At 44.2% G+C, this 20,126-nt stretch overlaps 1 protein-coding gene across 1 annotated transcript in view; it reads right to left on the bottom strand.

The window, feature by feature from the left end:
• Positions 1–13,432: 13,432 nt before the first annotated feature.
• The window catches only part of slc25a22a (solute carrier family 25 member 22a), a 51,583-nt gene continuing 44,889 nt past the window's right edge, over positions 13,433–20,126 (bottom strand). Inside the window, exons 8-11 of the mRNA XM_061969533.2 lie at positions 16,247–16,391; positions 16,021–16,175; positions 15,875–15,950; positions 13,433–14,280 (exon numbers count right to left, since the gene is read on the bottom strand). Of these exons, the coding sequence (XP_061825517.1) occupies positions 14,127–14,280; positions 15,875–15,950; positions 16,021–16,175; positions 16,247–16,391 (530 nt within the window). The 3' untranslated portion in view covers positions 13,433–14,126. The remainder of the gene's footprint in view (positions 14,281–15,874; positions 15,951–16,020; positions 16,176–16,246; positions 16,392–20,126) is intronic.

The raw sequence follows: 20,126 nt of genomic DNA, 5'->3' as shown, positions 1-20,126 counted from the left end.
CGCTATATAAACGATATTTGTAAAGTTACAAAGGACTTAAAGTTAATATTTGCAGACGCCACAAGTGTGTTTTGTTCAGAATAGAAGCTAGTACAAATATAAAGAATAACCTAATAAATAAACGTCTTCCTATTAGGAAGCAGTACCTGGGAAATGTGTGGTGGACTCTCTTATTTCTGGGGCTGAGGTTGCCGAGTTAGTTAAAAATATCCTCAGTGGCAGAGACCCGGGGATGGATGAGATCCGCCCAGAGTTCCTTAAGGCTCTTGATGCTGTGGGGATGTCTTGGTTGACAAGACTCTGCAACATTGCGTGGATTTTTTGGGGTGGTGCCGCCTCTCTTTAAGAAGAGAAACCGGATGTAGTGGGATCATACTCCTTAGCCTTTCCGGTAAGGTCTATTCAGGTGTACTTGAGAGGAGGCTAAGTCGGTTCATCGAACCTCGCATTCAGGAGGAGCAGTATGGTTTTAATGCTGGTCGTGGAACTGTAGACCAGCTCTATACTCTCGGCAGGATCCTCTAAGGTGCATGGGAGTTTGACCAATCAGTCTACACGTGTTTTGTGGACATGGAGAGGGATCGTGTCCCTTGGGAAGACCTGTGGGGAGTGCTCAGAGAGTATGGGGTAGTGGACCTGATTTTGGCGGTCTGTTTCGGGTATGATCAGTGCCAGAGCTTGGTCCGCATTGCCAGCAGTAGTCGGAAACGTTTCCAGTGAGGGTTGGACTCCGCCAGGGCTGCTCTTTGTCACCGATTCTGTTCACAACTTTTATGAATTTCTAGGCGCAGTCAGGGCGTTGAGGGGATCCGGTTTGGTGGCTGCGGGATTAAGTGTCTGCTTTTTGCAGATGATGTGGTCCTGCTGACTTCATCTGGCCTGGATCTTCCGCTCTCACTGGATCGGTTCGCAGCCGAGTGTGATGCGACTGGGATGAGAATTAGCACCTCCAAGCCCGGGTCGATGGTTCTCGCCTGGAAAAGGGTGAAGTGCCATCTTTGGGTTGGGGAGGAGATCCTGCCCCAAGTGGGGAAGTTCAGGTACCTCAGAGTCTTGTTCACGAGTGAGGGAAGAGTGCATTGTGAGATGGACAGGCGGATCGGTGCAGCATCTGCAGTAATGCGGACCCTGTATCGATCAGTCATTGTGAAGAAGGAGCTGAACCGGAAGGCAAAACTCTCAATTTACCGGTCGATCTATGTTCCTATCCTCACCTATGGTCATGAACTTTGGGTGGAGACAAGCTCACGAGTACAAGCAGCCGAAATGAGTTTCTTCCGTCGGGTGGCAGGGCTCTCCCTTAGAGATAGGGTGAGAAGCCGCTACTCTCCACATCGAAAAGAGCTAGATGAGGTGGTTTGGGCATCTGATCAGGATGCTCCCCGGACGCCTCCCTGTGGGGAGGTGTTTAGGGCACGTCCAACCGGTAGGAGGCCACGGGGAAGACTCAGGACACGTTGAAGGGAGGATGTCTCCCAGCTGGCCTGTGATCTTAGGATCCCCTGGATGGAACTGGACTAAGTGGCCAGGGAGAGGGCAAAGGGGCCACCAGGGGGTGTGGAACTCCTGGCAAAAATTGTAGTAGCATCAGTAGCGTTTCATTTAAAATGCACAGCCAGTCAAGCAGGCAAGCCTCAGCTCTGTCCCTTCGCTCTGTCAGGCTTCGCTAGTTTGCGCAAAGACAAACAAACCCTGCCCTCTGCCCTCAATGTGTCGACGAATGAAAACAATATAACAAATAGAAGAACAAAATATTCAATATTTACCTACAGTCGTCCCTCGTTTATCGCTGTAGATTCTTCTGAATACATTTTTCCTCATTTTGAGAGCACTAGACATGAAATAACAATCTTTAGTCACCTTTTACACTCTGAATAAAAACAAGCATGACCTTCAATGGTTTAGGGACAGTCAGTTTATTGAACAGCAAATTGTGACATGAAACACTTTATTTCTTTCACCATGGCATCGTAAACAATGCATAGGACGTATGTGTGTGTGTGTTTGTGTGTGTGTGTGTGTGTGTGTGTCATTCAATGCACAGAAATCTAAACACCCTGTATGGTTAGAGTGGTGGGGGGGTATGTGGTTGATATAAAGTGCTGTGTGTTGCGCAATTCCTCTTGGAGGAAGCGAGCAGAGGTCGTGAAGAGGACTCGGACCCCCCAAAAAAGGCTCCGAAGGTCCCCGGTCACTTTGTGTATACATTATTGTGATGCTGACATTGACATGTTTTGTTGTTTGTGTGTGTGGTTTCTACTTATTGCATATCAGTGAGCTGGTTGATGTGTGTGTGTGTAAAGCAGAAATGTTTAGACCATAATGTAATAAATTATTCACTAAATAATACATCTTATAATATCTATTTTACATTCATATATCTGATTCATTTAGAATATGTAGGCAATATATAACCACTACATGGGTCTTTGCATGTTATAGGACCGTACATTAAATACATTTCACATTGGAATTTATGCTCACTATGATCCCATGTGTGATCCCATGTGCCTTAACCATCCTTTGTGCTCTTCTTTGAAAAAAACAAAGAAAAAAAACATTTTAAAACTTTGAAAGAGGGATGGCACAGGAGTGTGACAGACAGAAAGAACTACACACCAGCTACAGCACTATACTATCCGGACACACACTCAAAATTCACAAAGTCAGCGATAATTCATAGTGGGCTTAAAGCTAAAAAAAAATAAAAAATTGCACAACATTGTCAAAAGCTTCAAATAAAGCAGGGGAATGATTTAAAGCGATCATCAATAACACAATCAAAATAGACCACAGGAACAGCAGATGAAAACGGCATTTGGAATGTTGAGAGATTCTTGGTGATGAGCTTACAAACCCCGTTTCCATATGAGTTGGGAAATTGTGTTAAATGTAAATATAAACGGAATACAATGATTTGCAAATCATTTTCAACCCATATTCAATTGAATGCACTACAAAGACAACATATTTGATGTTCAAACTCATAAACGTTAGTTCTTTTTAGAATTTCATGGCTGCAACATGTGCCAAAGTAGTTGGGAAAGGGCATGTTCACCACTGTGTTACATCACCTTTTCTTTTAACAACACTCAGTAAACGTTTGGGAACTGAGGAGACACATTTTTTAAGCTTCTCAGGTGGAATTCTTTCCCATTCTTGCTTGATGTACAGCTTAAGTTGTTCAACAGTCCGGGGGTCTCCGTTGTGCTATTTTAGGCTTCATAATGCGCCACACATTTTCAATGGGAGACAGGTCTGGACTACAAGCAGGCCAGTCTAGTACCCGCACTCTTTTACTATGAAGCCACGTTGATGTAACACGTGGCTTGGCATTGTCTTGCTGAAATAAGCAGGGGCGTCCATGGTAACGTTGCTTGGATGGCAACATATGTTGCTCCAAAACCTGTATGTACCTTTCAGCATTAATGGTGCCTTCATAGATGTGTAAGTTACCCATGTCTTGGGCACTAATACACCCCCATACCATCACACATGCTGGCTTTTCAACTTTGCGCCTATAACAATCCGGATGGTTCTTTTCCTCTTTGGTCCGGAGGACACGACGTCCACAGTTTCCAAAAACAATTTGAAATGTGGACTCGTCAGACCACAGAACACTTTTCCACTTTGTATCAGTCCGTCTTAGATGAGCTCAGGCCCAGCGAAGCCGACGGCGTTTCTGGGTGTTGTTGATAAAACGGTTTTCGCCTTGCCTAGGAGAGTTTTAACTTGCACTTACAGATGTAGCGACCAACTGTAGTTACTGACAGTGGGTTTCTGAAGTGTTCCTGAGCCCATGTGGTGATATCCTTTACACACTGATGTCGCTTGTTGATGCAGTACAGCCTGAAGGATCGAAGGTCACGGGCTTATCTGCTTACGTGCAGTGATTTCTCCAGATTCTCTGAACCCTTTGATGATATTACGGACCGTAGATGGTGAAATCCCTAAATTCCTTGCAATAGCTGCTTGAGAAAGGTTTTTCTTAAAACTGTTTGCTCACGCATTTGTTGACAAAGTGGTGACCCTCGCCCCATCCTTGTTTGTGAATGACTGAGCATTTCATGGAATCTACTTTTATACCCAATCATGGCACCCACCTGTTCCCAATTTGCCTGTTCACCTGTGGGATGTTCCAAATAAGTGTTTGATGAGCATTCCTCAACTTTATCAGTATTTATTGCCACCTTTCCCAACTTCTTTGTCACGTGTTGCTGGCATCAAATCTAAAGTTAATTATTATTAATTATCAGTTTGAACATCAAATATGTTGTCTTTGTAGCATATTCAACTGAATGTGGGTTGAAAATGATTTGCAAATCATTGTATTCCGTTTATATTTACATCTAACACAATTTCCCAACTCATATGGAAACGGGGTTGCTCAGCTGTTCAAGTCATTACAGTCGGAAACCTTATGGCTTTCACTTTAACACTGCATGTGATTCAGTCGCCATCATGGTGTCTACCTAATGGAAGCAGCACCACTGATGGTAGTTACATTTACAGTCTCAAGTCAGCAGGTCCTCATTACCCTTGTCTGGGGTACACTTCATTTCAGTATTATTGGCTCGGAGCTTATTACGTTTGTATCGCTATCATCATAAGATGCTTCATTTGGTCCACAAGTGACAACAAGAGAACTGGCCGACCCGCAGACTTGAGCACTGGCTAAGAGGTAATGGCATGTCTCATTTGCACATTAGCAAGCTCCAATAACGCTTGTTGCGTCCCTTCATCTGCTGTATCCACGTACAATCACCACACTTACTACCAGGGGGATGGGAGAGGTAGGTGTGCAAATAAGCCATCATGTACAAAACAAACAATAAAGCATAGACGTTATACCATTTGCATGTGTACAACAGATTCAAGACACACAAATATACAATATCATACCACCCATGGACTAATAAACACTTCTCACTCCCATACACGTTAAAAAGTTGCATCAGACGCCAACAGAGCCACAAAGCGGAATGTGATTTGATAAAAAAGACGTCAAAGTCACCTTGATCTCCGGTTAGATAAACCAATGGCAGGGCTTTGGAGGTGTGATGCATACGTGAGATATGATGTATAACCGCTGTGTAGCTTCGAGCAAACAAGTCAACTGAACAAATAAGTGGTTTGATTCGGGGTTTTATGATGAATGTTTCCTGTTAGCTCTTTGTGCCCTGCCAGTGAATTCAAGTTGCAACGGATATGTTTGATAATTGACTGATCCGTACTGTAAACAAAAGTGTCAAAACTGGCTTCCACCATATAAGCAACTGCAGTTGACCATTTACTCGCATGATTACTTTAAAACTACAATATCTCTCACTAGCTATTTTCATGATGATATATTTACTCAAAGGACATCACTGAATGAAAATAATTCTTAGATTTACTTTGGAGTAGTCAGTGTAGAACAGTGGTTCTTAACTTGGGTTCTGTCATGTCTGTGTGATCATGTTTTTGTTTTGGTCATGTTCGGTTTTGTTTTTGAACTTTTTGTGCACTTTTGTTTTGTCACCATGGCAACCATTAGTTTTCACCTGTCACGTCACGCACCTGTTTCACGTTTTGAGTCACGCACCTGTTTTCGTTAATCATGTCTATAGTATTTAAATTCATTGTCATGACAGGTTCGATAGAACCCTAGGGGTTCGGTGAGTCGGGCTCAGGGGTCAAGACACACCCGACTCATCGTGTAAATAAAAACTTCTCCCTATCGGCATATTACGGATACGGCAACAGCAGAAGTCAGACTGATTTGCAGGTGTGTAATTTGTTGTGAGTTTATGCACTGTGTTGGTTTTGTTCTTTGAACAAGGTGATGTTCATGCACGCTTCATTTTGTGCACCAGTAACACTTTAGTATGGGGAACATATTCACCATTAATTAGTTGCTTATCAACATGCAAATTAGTAACATATTGGCTCTTAACTAGTCATTATTAAGTACTTATTAATGCCTTATTCGGCATGGCCTTATTATAACCCTAACCCTCTAACCCTGACCCGAACCAAATAACTCTAAATTAAGTCTTTATTACTTAGAATATGTTCCCCTAATGTCCAAATGACTCTAAATGAAGTCTTTTGTTACTTAGAATATGTTCCCCTAGTGTTCAAATAACTCTAAATTTAGTCTTTGTTACTTAGAATATGTTCCCCTAGTGTCCAAATAACTCTAAATTAAGTCTTTGTTACTTAGAATATGTTCCCCTAGTGTCCAAATAACGCTAAATTTAGTCTTTGTTACTTAGAATATGTTCCCGGAGTGTCCAAATAACTCTACATTTAGTCTTTGTTACTTAGAATATGTTCCCCTAGTGTCAAAATAACTCTAAATTTAGTCTTTGTTACTTAGAATATGTTCCCAGAGTGTCCAAATAACTCTAAATTAAGTCTTTGTTACTTAAAATATGTTCCCCTAGTGTCCAAATAACTCTAAATTAAGTCTTTGTTACTTAGAATATGTTCCCCTAGTGTCCAAATAACTCTAAATTTAGTCTTTGTTACTTAGAATATGTTCCCAGAGTGTCCAAATAACTCTAAATTAAGTCTTTGTTACTTAGAATATGTTCCCCTAGTGTCCAAATAACTCTAAATTAAGTCTTTGTTTCTTAGAATATGTTCCCTTAATGTCCAAATAACTCTAAATTTAGTCTTTGTTACTTAGAATATGTTCCCAGAGTGTCCAAATAACTCTAAATTAATAATAACTGGGATTTATATAGCGCTTTTCTAAGTACCCTAAGTCGCTTTACATGTAGAACCCATCATTCGTTCACACCTGGTGGTGGTAAGCTACTTTCATAGCCACAGCTGCCCTGGGGTAGACTGACGGAAGCGTGGCTGCAATTTGCGCCAACGGCCCCTCCGACCACCACCTGTCATTCATCATTCAATTCACCGGTGTGAGTGGCACCGGGGGAAAAGGGTGAAGTGTCCCGCCCAAGGACACAACGGCAGCGATTTTTGGATGGTAAGAGGCGGGGAGCGAACCTGCAACCCTCACGTTTCTGGCACGGTTGCTCTACCCACTACGCCATGCCAGTTTTTGTTACTTAAAATATGTTCCCCTAGTGTCCAAAAAACTCTAAATTAAGTCTTTGTTACTTAGAATATGTTCCCCTAGTGTCCAAATAACTCTAAATTAAGTCTTTATTACTTAGAATATGTTCCCCTAGTGTCCAAATAACTCTAAATTAAGTCTTTATTACTTAGAATATGTTCCCCTAGTGTCCAAATAACTCTAAATTTAGTCTTTGTTACTTAGAATATGTTCCCCTAGTGTCCAAATAACTCTAAATTATGTCTTTGTTACTTAGAATATGTTCCCCTAGTGTCCAAATAACTCTAAATTTAGTCTTTGTTACTTAAAATATGTTCCCCTAGTGTCCAAATGACTCTAAATTTAGTCTTTGTTACTTAGAATATGTTCCCCTAGTGTCCAAATAACTCTAAATTAAGTCTTTGTTACTTAGAATATGTAGGATTTAAATCAGAGCCAATGGTAAAAAATAATCAAAATATTTACTTGATATCGTTACATCGCCATCCTGTGTTTTTGTGTGATTATAATTGTGATCGAAAGTATAATCATTCGATGATCTTGAAAATGTAATCTTCCAATTGAAAATTTGAAGTATCAGTATCAGCATTGGTATAACCAATACAACCCCTGTAACTAGTTGGTATTGGATCGATACCCAAATGTGTGGCATTGCCCAAATCGAATTAATGTAAAGTATCCAAACAACAGAACAAAAGGGGCTTAGTACATTTGAACAAAGATAGAACCATGTTACAACGGAAAGTAACCCGCTATTACATTAGCAAGTAGTTAAAAAATAGTATTGAGAAAATAATACAAACATACTTGCCAACCTTGAGACCTCCGAATTCGGGAGATGGGGGTGTGGGGGTGTATATTGTAGCGTCCCGGGAGAGTTATTGTTGCAAGGGATTCTGGGTATTTGTTCTGTTGTGTTTATGTTGTGTTACGGTCCGAAATGTGTTTGTCATTCTTGTTTGGTGGGGGTTCACAGTGTGGCGCATATTTGTCTTAAAGTTGTTTATACGGCCACCCGTCCCGGAAGAGTTAGTGTTGCAAGGGATTCTGGGTATTTGTCCTGTTGTGTTTATGTTGTGTTACGGTCCGAAATGTGTTTGTCATTCTTGTTTGGTGTGGGTTCACAGTGTGGCGCATATTTGTCTTAAAGTTGTTTATACGGCCACCCGTCCCGGAAGAGTTAGTGTTGCAAGGGATTCTGGGTATTTGTCCTGTTGTGTTTATGTTGTGTTACGGTCCGAAATGTGTTTGTCATTCTTGTTTGGTGTGGGTTCACAGTGTGGCACATATTTGTCTTAAAGTTGTTTATACGGCCACCCGTCCCGGAAGAGTTACGTATACATTAGCAGCCTTTGTAACCAATTTTGAAATGGTTCTATTAACATTTATATTCTAAATAATATATTGTGATACAAATTGTTATCCCAGGAAGCTGCAATAGATTTTAGGCCACATCGCCCATCCCTAGTGTTGACTTATTTTCCAATAGTAGTAAATCTGCAATGCTTTTTAAGCTGCACACTGACTACTCCAAGGTGTTTCTAATCTTGCATATAGTCCAAAGATATTTCTTTGCTCTGTGAACCACCAACATTTTAAAGCATCGATCATCTGATTGACTCGGTGTAATTGCGAGTCAAATAAAAAACTATTTCATCACCAATTTGGGACTGGCCATAAATATGCCTGATTGTTAAAGCAGTGTTTCATGGTGTGTCTCATGTTTGATTGCACACCAGAACAGAGAGATCTTTGAGAGACGGTGAACAATAGAGTCACTGTGGAAGCTGATCTACTTATAAAAAAAGCTGAGGCAATGCAAGTCATCTTGTGGCTGAAGGGGTGTGGCTTCTTAGGTCCAAGCAGGTGTGCTGGTATCACATAAACACTTTCTCTGGGTTTGCTCCAACATAGATGTTTCCTGTTTCTAACTACACTGCTCAAAACGTAAAAGGAACATACGTGTAGTGCAGATCCTTCATATGCACTGTGGCTAGAAGATTTAGGAGGGTGTTTCAAGAGTGTTCTATACTGTAGATAGTATGTGAAGAGGGCTTAAAGGAGGGGAGCCGGACGACCGCTATAAGCTCCTTTATGCAAGAAGGAACAAGAGAAGCACTCACTACTCGAGGACTATAAATTGACCTCGAACAGACTTTGTGTGTGCGTGCGTTTTAATACTAGGGGTGTCCCGTTACAATTTTGTCACTGACGGTTAGGGATGATGTTCCAAATCGGTTCTCCCGGTTGTTCGATAAGAAAAGAACCGATTCCATGGACTCGAATCCCTTTTTGAGAACCGGTTCCCGTTATCGAGGCCACTATAGTAAAAAAAAAAAGTTGGTTCTTTATTCGAATCCCTGGGAACGAATCCCTTCCCATGTACAGGAAATGCCCTGTGGCACATGCAATGTTGTACCCATTTGATTGTAGACTCTTACTGACACCTTGTGGCGATATGAAAATACTACGCGTCATTAGTTTGGGACAATTGAGAAGTAGACAAGTTGTGTTAGCTCTTACAAGCCTTGGAAAAGATAAGTCTGTAAGTAAACTGTTTAACTTGTTTATGTAACTCAATATTAAGGTGGAAAGTGGTTAAGTTTGATACTAAGATGTTTATTGAAAAACGATTTTTGTGCACTGTTTCAATGGATGTTTTGAGGACTTACAATGGCTGCCAGTCGTGTATTTCCACCATCGAAATAGTTTCAACACTCAGAAGTATTTGTTTGATGATAGTACTGTATATTTGTGTGAAGCTAATATTTATATATTGTGTATTACATTTCAGTATGTTAATTGAATCACATAGGTTATACATTTGTCATTGTGTGTATTTCAGTTTAAAAAAATAAAAAATAACAGTCCAGTGCAAGACAAAAGTAAATAAAGATCAACAACAATAAAGAGCCTAAATGGATTAATCTGCTTTGGATTATTTGTTAGCTGTCTGCCAAGCTGTATAACCTCAACACGTATAGTGAGGGCAGAACAGGCAATATGCAATTATTGCCAGGCTTCGCTCTCATGTAAGGGGGGAAGAATTATTGATTGATGACTGTGGTGTTCTTAGTGTCATAGTGTGTGTAGTTAGTATGTTCCAATAGCAGCAGAAGTGCACTTTTTGGAAAGCTGTATTATTTTCAGTTTTTTGCCCAAGGGACTGATTTTATTTAACACTATATTATTATTTATACACCTATAGTGATCACAGAGACAGGTTGCTTTTGTGTTACTGTATATATTTGTTTTTCTGAAAAATCCCACTTTATACTTTGGGTAACAACAGTCAATATTTTTTTTTTTTAGGGGGTTAACAGTCAATATTTATTTATTTACTTTATTGTAAAAGTGAGCTTTTGTTGAACCAAATATTGTGGTTTTTTTCCATTTACAACAACCTATCTGGATTCGATAAGAGAATCGATAAGGAATCGGTTTGATAAGAGGATTCGATAATGAGCTCGAACTCGATAATTTCTTATCAAACATCATCCCTATATATAACTATAATTATTTATACTTGTTTAAATTTAAATGTGTTTTAGACTGCAATATTGTTCAATTAAGGGACATTTATTACATATGTCTAGCTTGTGGGCTATTGTTTGGTACGCTGTTGTGTAGCTTCTAGCTCCGAGTAGCCTAAAGCCTACCATGTTTACCTTTTGTATATAACTTCACTAAAATACAAGAAAAGACCGAGCTAACACAAGGAAACACAATGGGGGACTGCTGGTATCAAAGTACCGTATTTTTCGGACTATAAGTCGCAGTTTTTTTTTATAGTTTGGCCGGGGGTGCGACTTATACTCAGGAGCGACTTATGTGTGAAATGAACACATTAGCGTAAAATATCAAATAATATTATTTAGCTTATTCACGTAAGAGACTAGACATATAAGATTTCATGGGATTTAGCGACAGATTGTTTGGTAAACGTATAGCATGTTCTATATGCTATAGTTATTTGAATGACTCTTACCATAATATGTTACGTTAACATACCAGTTGGTTATTTATGCCTCATATAACGTATTGTGAGGGTTTGGTGGGAACGTCTGGCAGAGTCTCCTGTCAGAGAGAGTTTCAATTCCCACCTCCGGAAGAACTTTGAACATGTCACGAGGGAGGTGCTGGACATTGAGTCCGAATGGACCATGTTCCGCGCCTCTATTGTCGAGGCAGCTGATTGGAGCTGTGGCCGCAAAGTAGTTGGTGCCTGTCGTGGCGGTAATCCTAGAACCCGTTGGTGGACACCGGCGGTGAGGGATGCCGTCAAGCTGAAGAAGGAGTCCTATCGGGTTCTTTTGGCTCATAGGACTCCTGAGGCAGCGGACAGGTACCGACAGGCCAAGCGGTGTGCGGCTTCAGCGGTTGCGGAGGCAAAAACTCGGACATGGGAGGAGTTCGGGGAAGCCATGGAAAACGACTTCCGGACGGCTTCAAAGCGATTCTGGACCACCATCCGCCGCCTCAGGAAGGGGAAGCAGTGCACTATCAACACCGTGTATGGTGAGGATGGTGTTCTGCTGACCTCGACTGCGGATGTTGTGGATCGGTGGAGGGAATACTTCGAAGACCTCCTCAATCCCACCAACACGTCTTCCTATGAGGAAGCAGTGCCTGGGGAATCTGTGGTGGGCTCTTCTATTTCTGGGGCTGAGGTTGCTGAGGTAGTTAAAAAGCTCCTCGGTGGCAAGGCCCCGGGGGTGGATGAGATCCGCCCGGAGTTCCTTAAGGCTCTGGGTGTTGTGGGGCTGTCTTGGTTGACAAGACTCTGCAGCATCGCGTGGACATCGGGGGCGGTACCTCTGGATTGGCAGACCGGGGTGGTGGTTCCTCTCTTTAAGAAGGGGAACCGGAGGGTGTGTTCTAACTATCGTGGGATCACACTCCTCAGCCTTCCCGGTAAGGTCTATTCAGGTGTACTGGAGAGGAGGCTACGCCGGATAGTCGAACCTCGGATTCAGGAGGAACAGTGGGGTTTTCGTCCTGGTCGTGGAACTGTGGACCAGCTCTATACTCTCGGCAGGGTCCTTGAGGGTGCATGAGAGTTTGCCCAACCAGTCTACATGTGCTTTGTGGACTTGGAGAACGCATTCGACCGTGTCCCTCGGGAAGTCCTGTGGGGAGTGCTCAGAGAGTATGGGGTATCGAACTGTCTGATTTTGGCAGTCCGCTCCCTGTATGATCAGTGTCAGAGCTTGGTCCGCATTGCCGGCAGTAAGTCGGACACGTTTCCAGTGAGGGTTGGACTCCGCCAAGGCTGCCCTTTGTCACCGATTCTGTTCATAACTTTTATGGACAGAATTTCTAGGCGCAGTCAAGGCGTTGAGGGGATCCGGTTTGGTGGCTGCAGGATTAGGTCTCTGCTTTTTGCAGATGATGTGGTCCTGATGGCTTCATCTGGCCAGGATCTTCAGCTCTCGCTGGATCGGTTCGCAGCCGAGTGTGAAGCGACTGGGATGAGAATCAGCACCTCCAAGTCCGAGTCCATGGTTCTCGGCCGGAAAAGGGTGGAATGCCATCTTCGGGTTGGGGAGGAGATCTTGCCCCAGGTGGAGGAGTTCAAGTACCTCGGCGTCTTGTTCACGAGTGAGGGAAGAGTGGATCGTGAGATCGACAGGCGGATCGGTGCGGCATCTTCAGTAATGTGGACGCTGTATCGATCCGTTGTGGTGAAGAAGGAGCTGAGCCGGAAGGCAAAGCTCTCAATTTACCGGTCGATCTATGTTCCCATCCTCACCTATGGTCATGAGCTTTGGGTTATGACCGAAAGGACAAGATCACGGGTACAAGCAGCCCAAATGAGTTTCCTCCGCCGGGTGGCAGGGCTCTCCCTTAGAGATAGGGTGAGAAGCTCCGTCATCCGGGGGGAGCTCAAAGTAAAGCCGCTGCTCCTCCACATGGAGAGGAGCCAGATGAGGTGGTTCGGGCATCTGGTCAGGATGCCACCCGATCGCCTCCCTCGGGAGGTGTTTAGGGCACGTCCGACCGGTAGGAGGCCACGGGGAAGACCCAGGACACGTTGGGAAGACTATGTCTCCCGGCTGGCCTGGGAACGCCTCGGGATCCCCCGGGAGGAGCTGGACGAAGTGGCTGGGGAGAGGGAAATCTGGGCTTCCCTGCTTAGGCTGCTGCCCCCGCGACCCGACCTCGGATAAGCGGAAGAAGATGGATGGATGGATAACGTACACTTATTCAGCCTGTTGTTCACTATTCTTTATTTATTTTAAATTGCCTTTCAAATGTCTATTCTTGGTGTTGGCTTTTATCAAATACATTTCCCCCAAAAATGCGACTTATACTCCAGTGCGAATTATATATGTTTTTTTCCTACTTTTTTTTTCCCGGCCGGTGTGACTTATACTCCAAAAAATACGCTACTCATATTTTAGATGCAAACTGATATAATAAGACAATTGTTGGTTTTTTTTGCTGATATCGGATGATATCTAATATCAATATCGGATCGGGACACCCCTTGTTCACACTAGTATGAAATGTAATGTCAAGTTTTACCACTTTATGGCAAGTGTTCCCTGTACTTTTGGAGCAGTGAGATTTGGGCAATAAGCTAAATATAATTTTTAGCAAAAATCTATCAAATATCTCAGTAAGTTATGTGTGCTTTTAATTTAGATATTTTCATAATTCTATTTTGAATGGATCACTAGTCTATGTGTGTTTAAAAATGGAGCACGTAAGACTGCAGCAACCAAGGGCCATTCGTCGACCTTGAAATTTTGACAATCGCTATATAAAATATCATATGTTGTAATTATAAAGCCATACTTCTTCAAAACCTAACCTGACATTTGCGGCTTCATGTCGGATGGACATGCGCCGACACAGGCAGCTTGGCAGCGAAACGAAGGCTCCCTCCTGCATGATTCGGACATTCAAGACAACAAATTTGAAACAAAATGTAGCATGTGAGCATTAAAAATACCAACGCAAAGTTCTGTAAGAATGAGATGAATCCTCACGTAAGTGGGGGGGGGGTGTGATGCGGTCTGGGCGGGAAAGGCTTTAGAGAGGACGCGCTTCCTTAGTTGTCTTTTTTAGGCAAGAAGCTGAGGAGAAACTCGCCCACGCCGAGGAAGTAGACCACCTGGGCGATGCCAAAGAGAGGTGCAATGACCAACGCTCGACAGTATGCCCCCTTCAGGAAAGCGGCTGGACCCTCGTTACGCATGATTTTCCTGCAGAGTACATAATGACATGCATTACATAAACTGGAGTTGCGCTGAGCCAACATACAAACCCTGTTTCCATATGAGTTGGGAAATTGTGTTAGATGTAAATATAAACGGAATACAATGATTTGCGAATCATTTTTAACCCATATTCAGTTGAATATGCTACAAAGACAACATATTTGATGGGTTTTTTTTGCAAATAATCATTAACTTTAGAATTTGATGCCAGCAACACGTGACAAAGAAGTTGGGAAAGGTGGCAATAAATACTGAGAAAGTTTAACACTTATTTGGAAAATCCCACAGGTGTGCAGGCAAATTGGGAACAGGTGGGTGCCATGATTGGGTATAAAAGTAGATTCCATGAAATGCTCAGTCATTCACAAACAAGGATGGGGCGAGGGTCACCACTTTGTCAACAAATGCATGAGCAAATTGTTGAACAGTTTAAGAAAAACCTTTCTCAACCAGCTATTGCAAGGAATTTAGGGATTTCACCATCTACGGTCCGTAATATCATCAAAGGGTTCAGAGAATCTGGAGAAATCACTGCACGTAAGCAGCTAAGCCCGTGACTTTCGATCTCTCAGGCTGTACTGCATCAACAAGTGACATCAGTGTGTAAAGGATATCACTACATGGGCACTTCAGAAACCCATTGTCAGTAACTACAGTTGGTCGCTACATCTGTAAGTGCAAGTTAAAACTCTCCTATGCAAGGCGAAAACCGTTTATCAACAACACCCAGAAACGCCGTCCGCTTCGCTGGGCCTGAGCTCATCTAAGATGGACTGATACAAAGTGGAAAAGTGTTCTGTGGTCTGACGAGTCCACATTTCAAATTGTTTTTGGAAACTATGGACGTCGTGTCCTCCGGACCAAAGAGGAAAAGAACCATCCGGAATGTTATAAGCGCAAAGTTGAAAAGTCGGCATCTGTGATGGTATGGGGGTGTATTAGTGCCCAAGACATGGGTAACTTACACATCTGTGAAGGCACTATTAATGATGAAAGGTACATACAGGTTTTGGAGCAACATATGTTGCCATCCAGGCATGGACGCCCCTGCTTATTTCAGCAAGACAATGCCAAGCCACGTGTTACATCAACGTGGCTTCATAGTAAAAGAGTGCGGGTACTAGACTGGCCCGCCTGCAGTCCAGACCTGTCTTCCATCGAAAATGTGTGGCGCATTATGAAGCCTAAAATACCACAACGGAGACCCCCGGACTGTTGAACAACTTAAGCTGTACATCAAGCAAGAATGGGAAAGAATTCCACCTGAGAAGCTTAAAAAATGTGTCTCCTCAGTTCCCAAACGTTAACTGAGTATTGTTAAAAGGCAAGGCCATGTAACACAGTTACATGCCCTTTCTTAACTATTTTGGTACGTGTTGCAGCCATGAAATTCTAAGTTAATTATTATTTGCAAAGGTTTATGAGTTTGAACATCAAATATGTTGTCTTTGTAGTGCATTCAACTGAATATGGGTTGAAAAGGATTTGCAAATCATTGTATTCCGTTTATATTTACATCTAACCCAATTTCCCAACTCATATGGAAACGGGGTTTTTAAAAAAGACACAATGAGGTAACCTGATACAGTCCGCCACGCCACTGTACGTGTCCTCGGTGCTACCCCGGGTCAGAGACTGAAGTCTTGTCTTTATCACTGCAGCACACAGAGTTCAGATCAGCGTTTGAAATCAGCCCACATTGCATGGGCTCGCCTCACCACTTACCGTCAACTGGATTGACTGCGACTGCTGCCGTGCTGCCCGCTAAGCAGCCTGAAAGGAAGGACACGTAGAAAGGAGCGGGTCCTTCTGCGCCTCGCTTCCCCAGGTTATTCAGGTTAGCAAAAAGGGGGAAGTAGATGATGGAGAATGGAACATCCCTATAAAACAAGGAAAGAAGACATAAATACATTTACGGTCTTACTAAAGCTGTTCATCAGCACTGTTTTACCTGAGCAATGTGGCACCAAGGCCCTTATATAATCCAGCGATTCCCTTTTCACTCAGTAATTGTCTGGTGAGCTGTATGGCTGTTGGCGACTTGGCGTCCACTGTGCCTGCTGCCACCGTCTCTGGCATCAGCTTCCTCTGAGCCGCTAAGGAGTACAGAACAATTCCTCCATTATCCATCCATCCATCCATCTTCTTCCGCTTATCCGAGGTCGGGTCGCGGGGGCAGCAGCCTAAGCAGGGAAGCCCAGACTTCCCTCTCCCCAGCCACTTCGTCCAGCTCCTCCCGGGGGATCCCGAGGCGTTCCCAGGCCAGCCGGGAGACATAGTCTTCCCAGCGTGTCCTGGGTCTTCCCCGTGGCCTCCTACCGGTCGGACGTGCCCTAAACACCTCCCGAGGGAGGCGATCGGGTGGCATCCTGACCAGATGCCCGAACCACCTCATCTGGCTCCTCTCCATGTGGAGGAGCAGCGGCTTTACTTTGAGCTCCCCCCGGATGACAGAGCTTCTCACCCTATCTCTAAGGGAGAGCCCCGCCACCCGGCGGAGGAAACTCATTTCGGCCGCTTGTACCCGTGATCTTGTCCTTTCGGTCATAACCCAAAGCTCATGACCATAGGTGAGGATGGGAACGTAGATCGACCGGTAAATTGAGAGCTTTGCCTTCCGGCTCAGCTCCTTCTTCACCACAACGGATCGATACAGCGTCCGCATTACTGAAGATGCCGCACCGATCCGCCTGTCGATCTCACGATCCACTCTTCCCTCACTCGTGAACAAGACTCCGAGATACTTGAACTCCTCCACTTGGGGAAGGGTCTCCTCCCCAACCCGAAGATGGCATTCCACCCTTTTCCGGGCGAGAACCATGGACTCGGACTTGGAGGTGCTGATTCTCATCCCAGTCGCTTCACACTCGGCTGCGAACCGATCCAGCGAGAGCTGAAGATCCTGGCCAGATGAAGCCATCAGGACCACATCATCTGCAAAAAGCAGAGACCTAATCCTGCAGCCACCAAACCGGATCCCCTCAACGCCTTGACTGCGCCTAGAAATTCTGTCCATAAAAGTTATGAACAGAATCGGTGACAAAGGGCAGCCTTGGCGGAGTCCAACCCTCACTGGAAACGTGTCCGACTTACTGCCGGCAATGCGGACCAAGCTCTGACACTGATCATACAGGGAGCGGACCGCCAAAATCAGACAGTCCGATACCCCATACTCTCTGAGCACTCCCCACAGGACTTCCCGAGGGACACGGTCGAATGCCTTCTCCAAGTCCACAAAACACATGTAGACTGGTTGGGCAAACTCCCATGCACCCTCAAGGACCCTGCCGAGAGTATAGAGCTGGTCCACAGTTCCACGACCAGGACGAAAACCACACTGTTCCTCCTGAATCCGAGGTTCGACTATCCGGCGTAGCCTCCTCTCCAGTACACCTAAATAGACCTTACCGGGAAGGCTGAGGAGTGTGATCCCACGATAGTTAGAACACACCCTCCGGTTCCCCTTCTTAAAGAGAGGAACCACCACTCCGGTCTGCCAATCCAGAGGTACCGCCCCCGATGTCCACGCGATGCTGCAGAGTCTTGTCAACCAAGACAGCCCCACAGCATCCAGAGCCTTAATGAACTCCGGGCGGATCTCATCCACCCCCGGGGCCTTGCCACCGAGGAGCTTTTTAACTACCTCAGCAACCTCAGCCCCAGAAATAGAAGAGCCCACCACAGATTCCCCAGGCACTGCTTCCTCATAGGAAGACGTGTTGGTGGGATTGAGGAGGTCTTCGAAGTATTCCCTCCACCGATCCACAACATCCGCAGTCGAGGTCAGCAGAACACCATCCTCACCATACACGGTGTTGATAGTGCACTGCTTCCTCTTCCTGAGGCGGCGGATGGTGGTCCAGAATCGCTTCGAAGCCGTCCGGAAGTCGTTTTCCATGGCTTCGCCGAACTCCTCCCATGTCCGAGTTTTTGCCTCAGCAACCGCTGAAGCCGCACACCGCTTGGCCTGTCGGTACCTGTCTGCTGCCTCAGGAGTCCTATGAGCCAAAAGAACCCGATAGGACTCCTTCTTCAGCTTGACAGCATCCCTCACCGCCGGTGTCCACCAACGGGTTCTAGGATTACCGCCACGACAGGCACCAACTACCTTGCGGCCACAGCTCCAATCAGCTGCCTCGACAATAGAGGTGCGGAACATGGTCCACTCGGACTCAATGTCCAGCACCTCCCTCGTGACATGTTCAAAGTTCTTCCGGAGGTGGGAATTGAAACTCTCTCTGACAGGAGACTCTGCCAGACGTTCCCAGCAAACCCTCACAATGCGTTTGGGCCTGCCAGGTCTGTCCGGCATCCTCCCCCACCATCGCAGCCAACTCACCACCAGGTGGTGATCGGTTGAAAGCTCCGCCCCTCTCTTCACCCGAGTGTCCAAAACATGAGGCCGCAAATCCGATGACACAACTACAAAGTCGATCATGGAACTGCGGCCTAGGGTGTCCTGGTGCCAAGTGCACATATGGACACCCTTATGTTCGAACATGGTGTTCATTATGGACAATCTGTGACGGGCACAAAAGTCCAATAACAGAACACCACTCGGTTTCAGATCAGATAAATTAAACACACTGTGGTCCATAACAGGAAATACAAATAAATAATCCTAGTTAGAGCCGGGTCAAAAACATTGGCATTAACAGCTGTGGCTGTAGGCAATGTTCCCTCTAAGGTGCACGCCTGTGCAATTGCGCACTGCTCAAGCGTCCTCTGCGCACGGCAAATCTATGCCACGTACAAAATCAAATAAAAAAATAAGCGCATAACAATTTTCGACACACGGACACGACAGAGAAAACAGTTTTCGTCATCATTGTTCAAATATTGTAACGTCTGTCGAGACGCTTTGAGGACATGAATTCCATCCATCACTTTACTGAGCAAAACTCTTTATTGTCGGCCATAAACACATCAGTGTCATGACTTGGTCCTGGGTGTTTGCTTTTCCGGGATGCAACGGAAAGTTGGCTCGGGCGAGACGGGAATGTAAGTACATTTTTATTTAAACTACAAAAAAAGGAAGTAAACAAAAGGCGCGCACAATGGCGGAGAACAAACTATGAAACCAAATATACTTGCACAAAAGCAAAAACTATGAACAACAAAAAACACTAACTGTGGCAATAATAAACAGAACTTACTTGGCATGGACAAAAAGGAGCAGCGTGAACGATGGACATGAAACAGGATCTAAAAGGATGAAGAGTGTGTAGAGCATAATTGTGGGGATGTCGTCAGAACGACAAACTGAAAACAATGAACTTAAATACTATAGACATGATTAACGAAAACAGGTGCGTGACTCAAAACGTGAAACAGGTGCGTGACGTGACAGGTGAAAACTAATGGTTGCTATGGTGAAAAACAAAACCGAACATGACCAAAACAAAAACATGATCACACAGACATGACAATCACCAAAACATTAGTAAAAAAAATTATATCTAGCAAAACTGGTCATTTTCTGCAGTACAAACCAGACCAAAAGCAACTTTGTTATATCAACAGCAGCCGCTCGCCCTTTCTCACTTGCGCCAACACATGCACATATGGCACTTAGCCAGTGATGCGTTTACAGCCACACAAAAAGTCGGACAACTCCAACAACACACATAAAGTGTCATTCCAGGTCGTTACACTATGATTTACCAATCAAATGTGTGCTTATTCTAATATCATTTATTAGGAATCTTAATTTATAAATCTTAATTATGAAATGCTGTTAGTATATTAAATAAATACTAATAAAAATATATTTTTTACAAACAGGAAGTTGCAGGAATGTACACACGATCCCCTGCTTACATCTCATTGTG

The sequence above is a fragment of the Nerophis lumbriciformis genome, linkage group LG10 (assembly GCF_033978685.3).
Source record: "Nerophis lumbriciformis linkage group LG10, RoL_Nlum_v2.1, whole genome shotgun sequence".
Classification (NCBI taxonomy): domain Eukaryota; kingdom Metazoa; phylum Chordata; class Actinopteri; order Syngnathiformes; family Syngnathidae; genus Nerophis; species Nerophis lumbriciformis.
The sequence above is the reverse complement of the archived record's forward strand: the minus strand, read 5'-3'. Positions and strand labels throughout refer to the sequence as shown.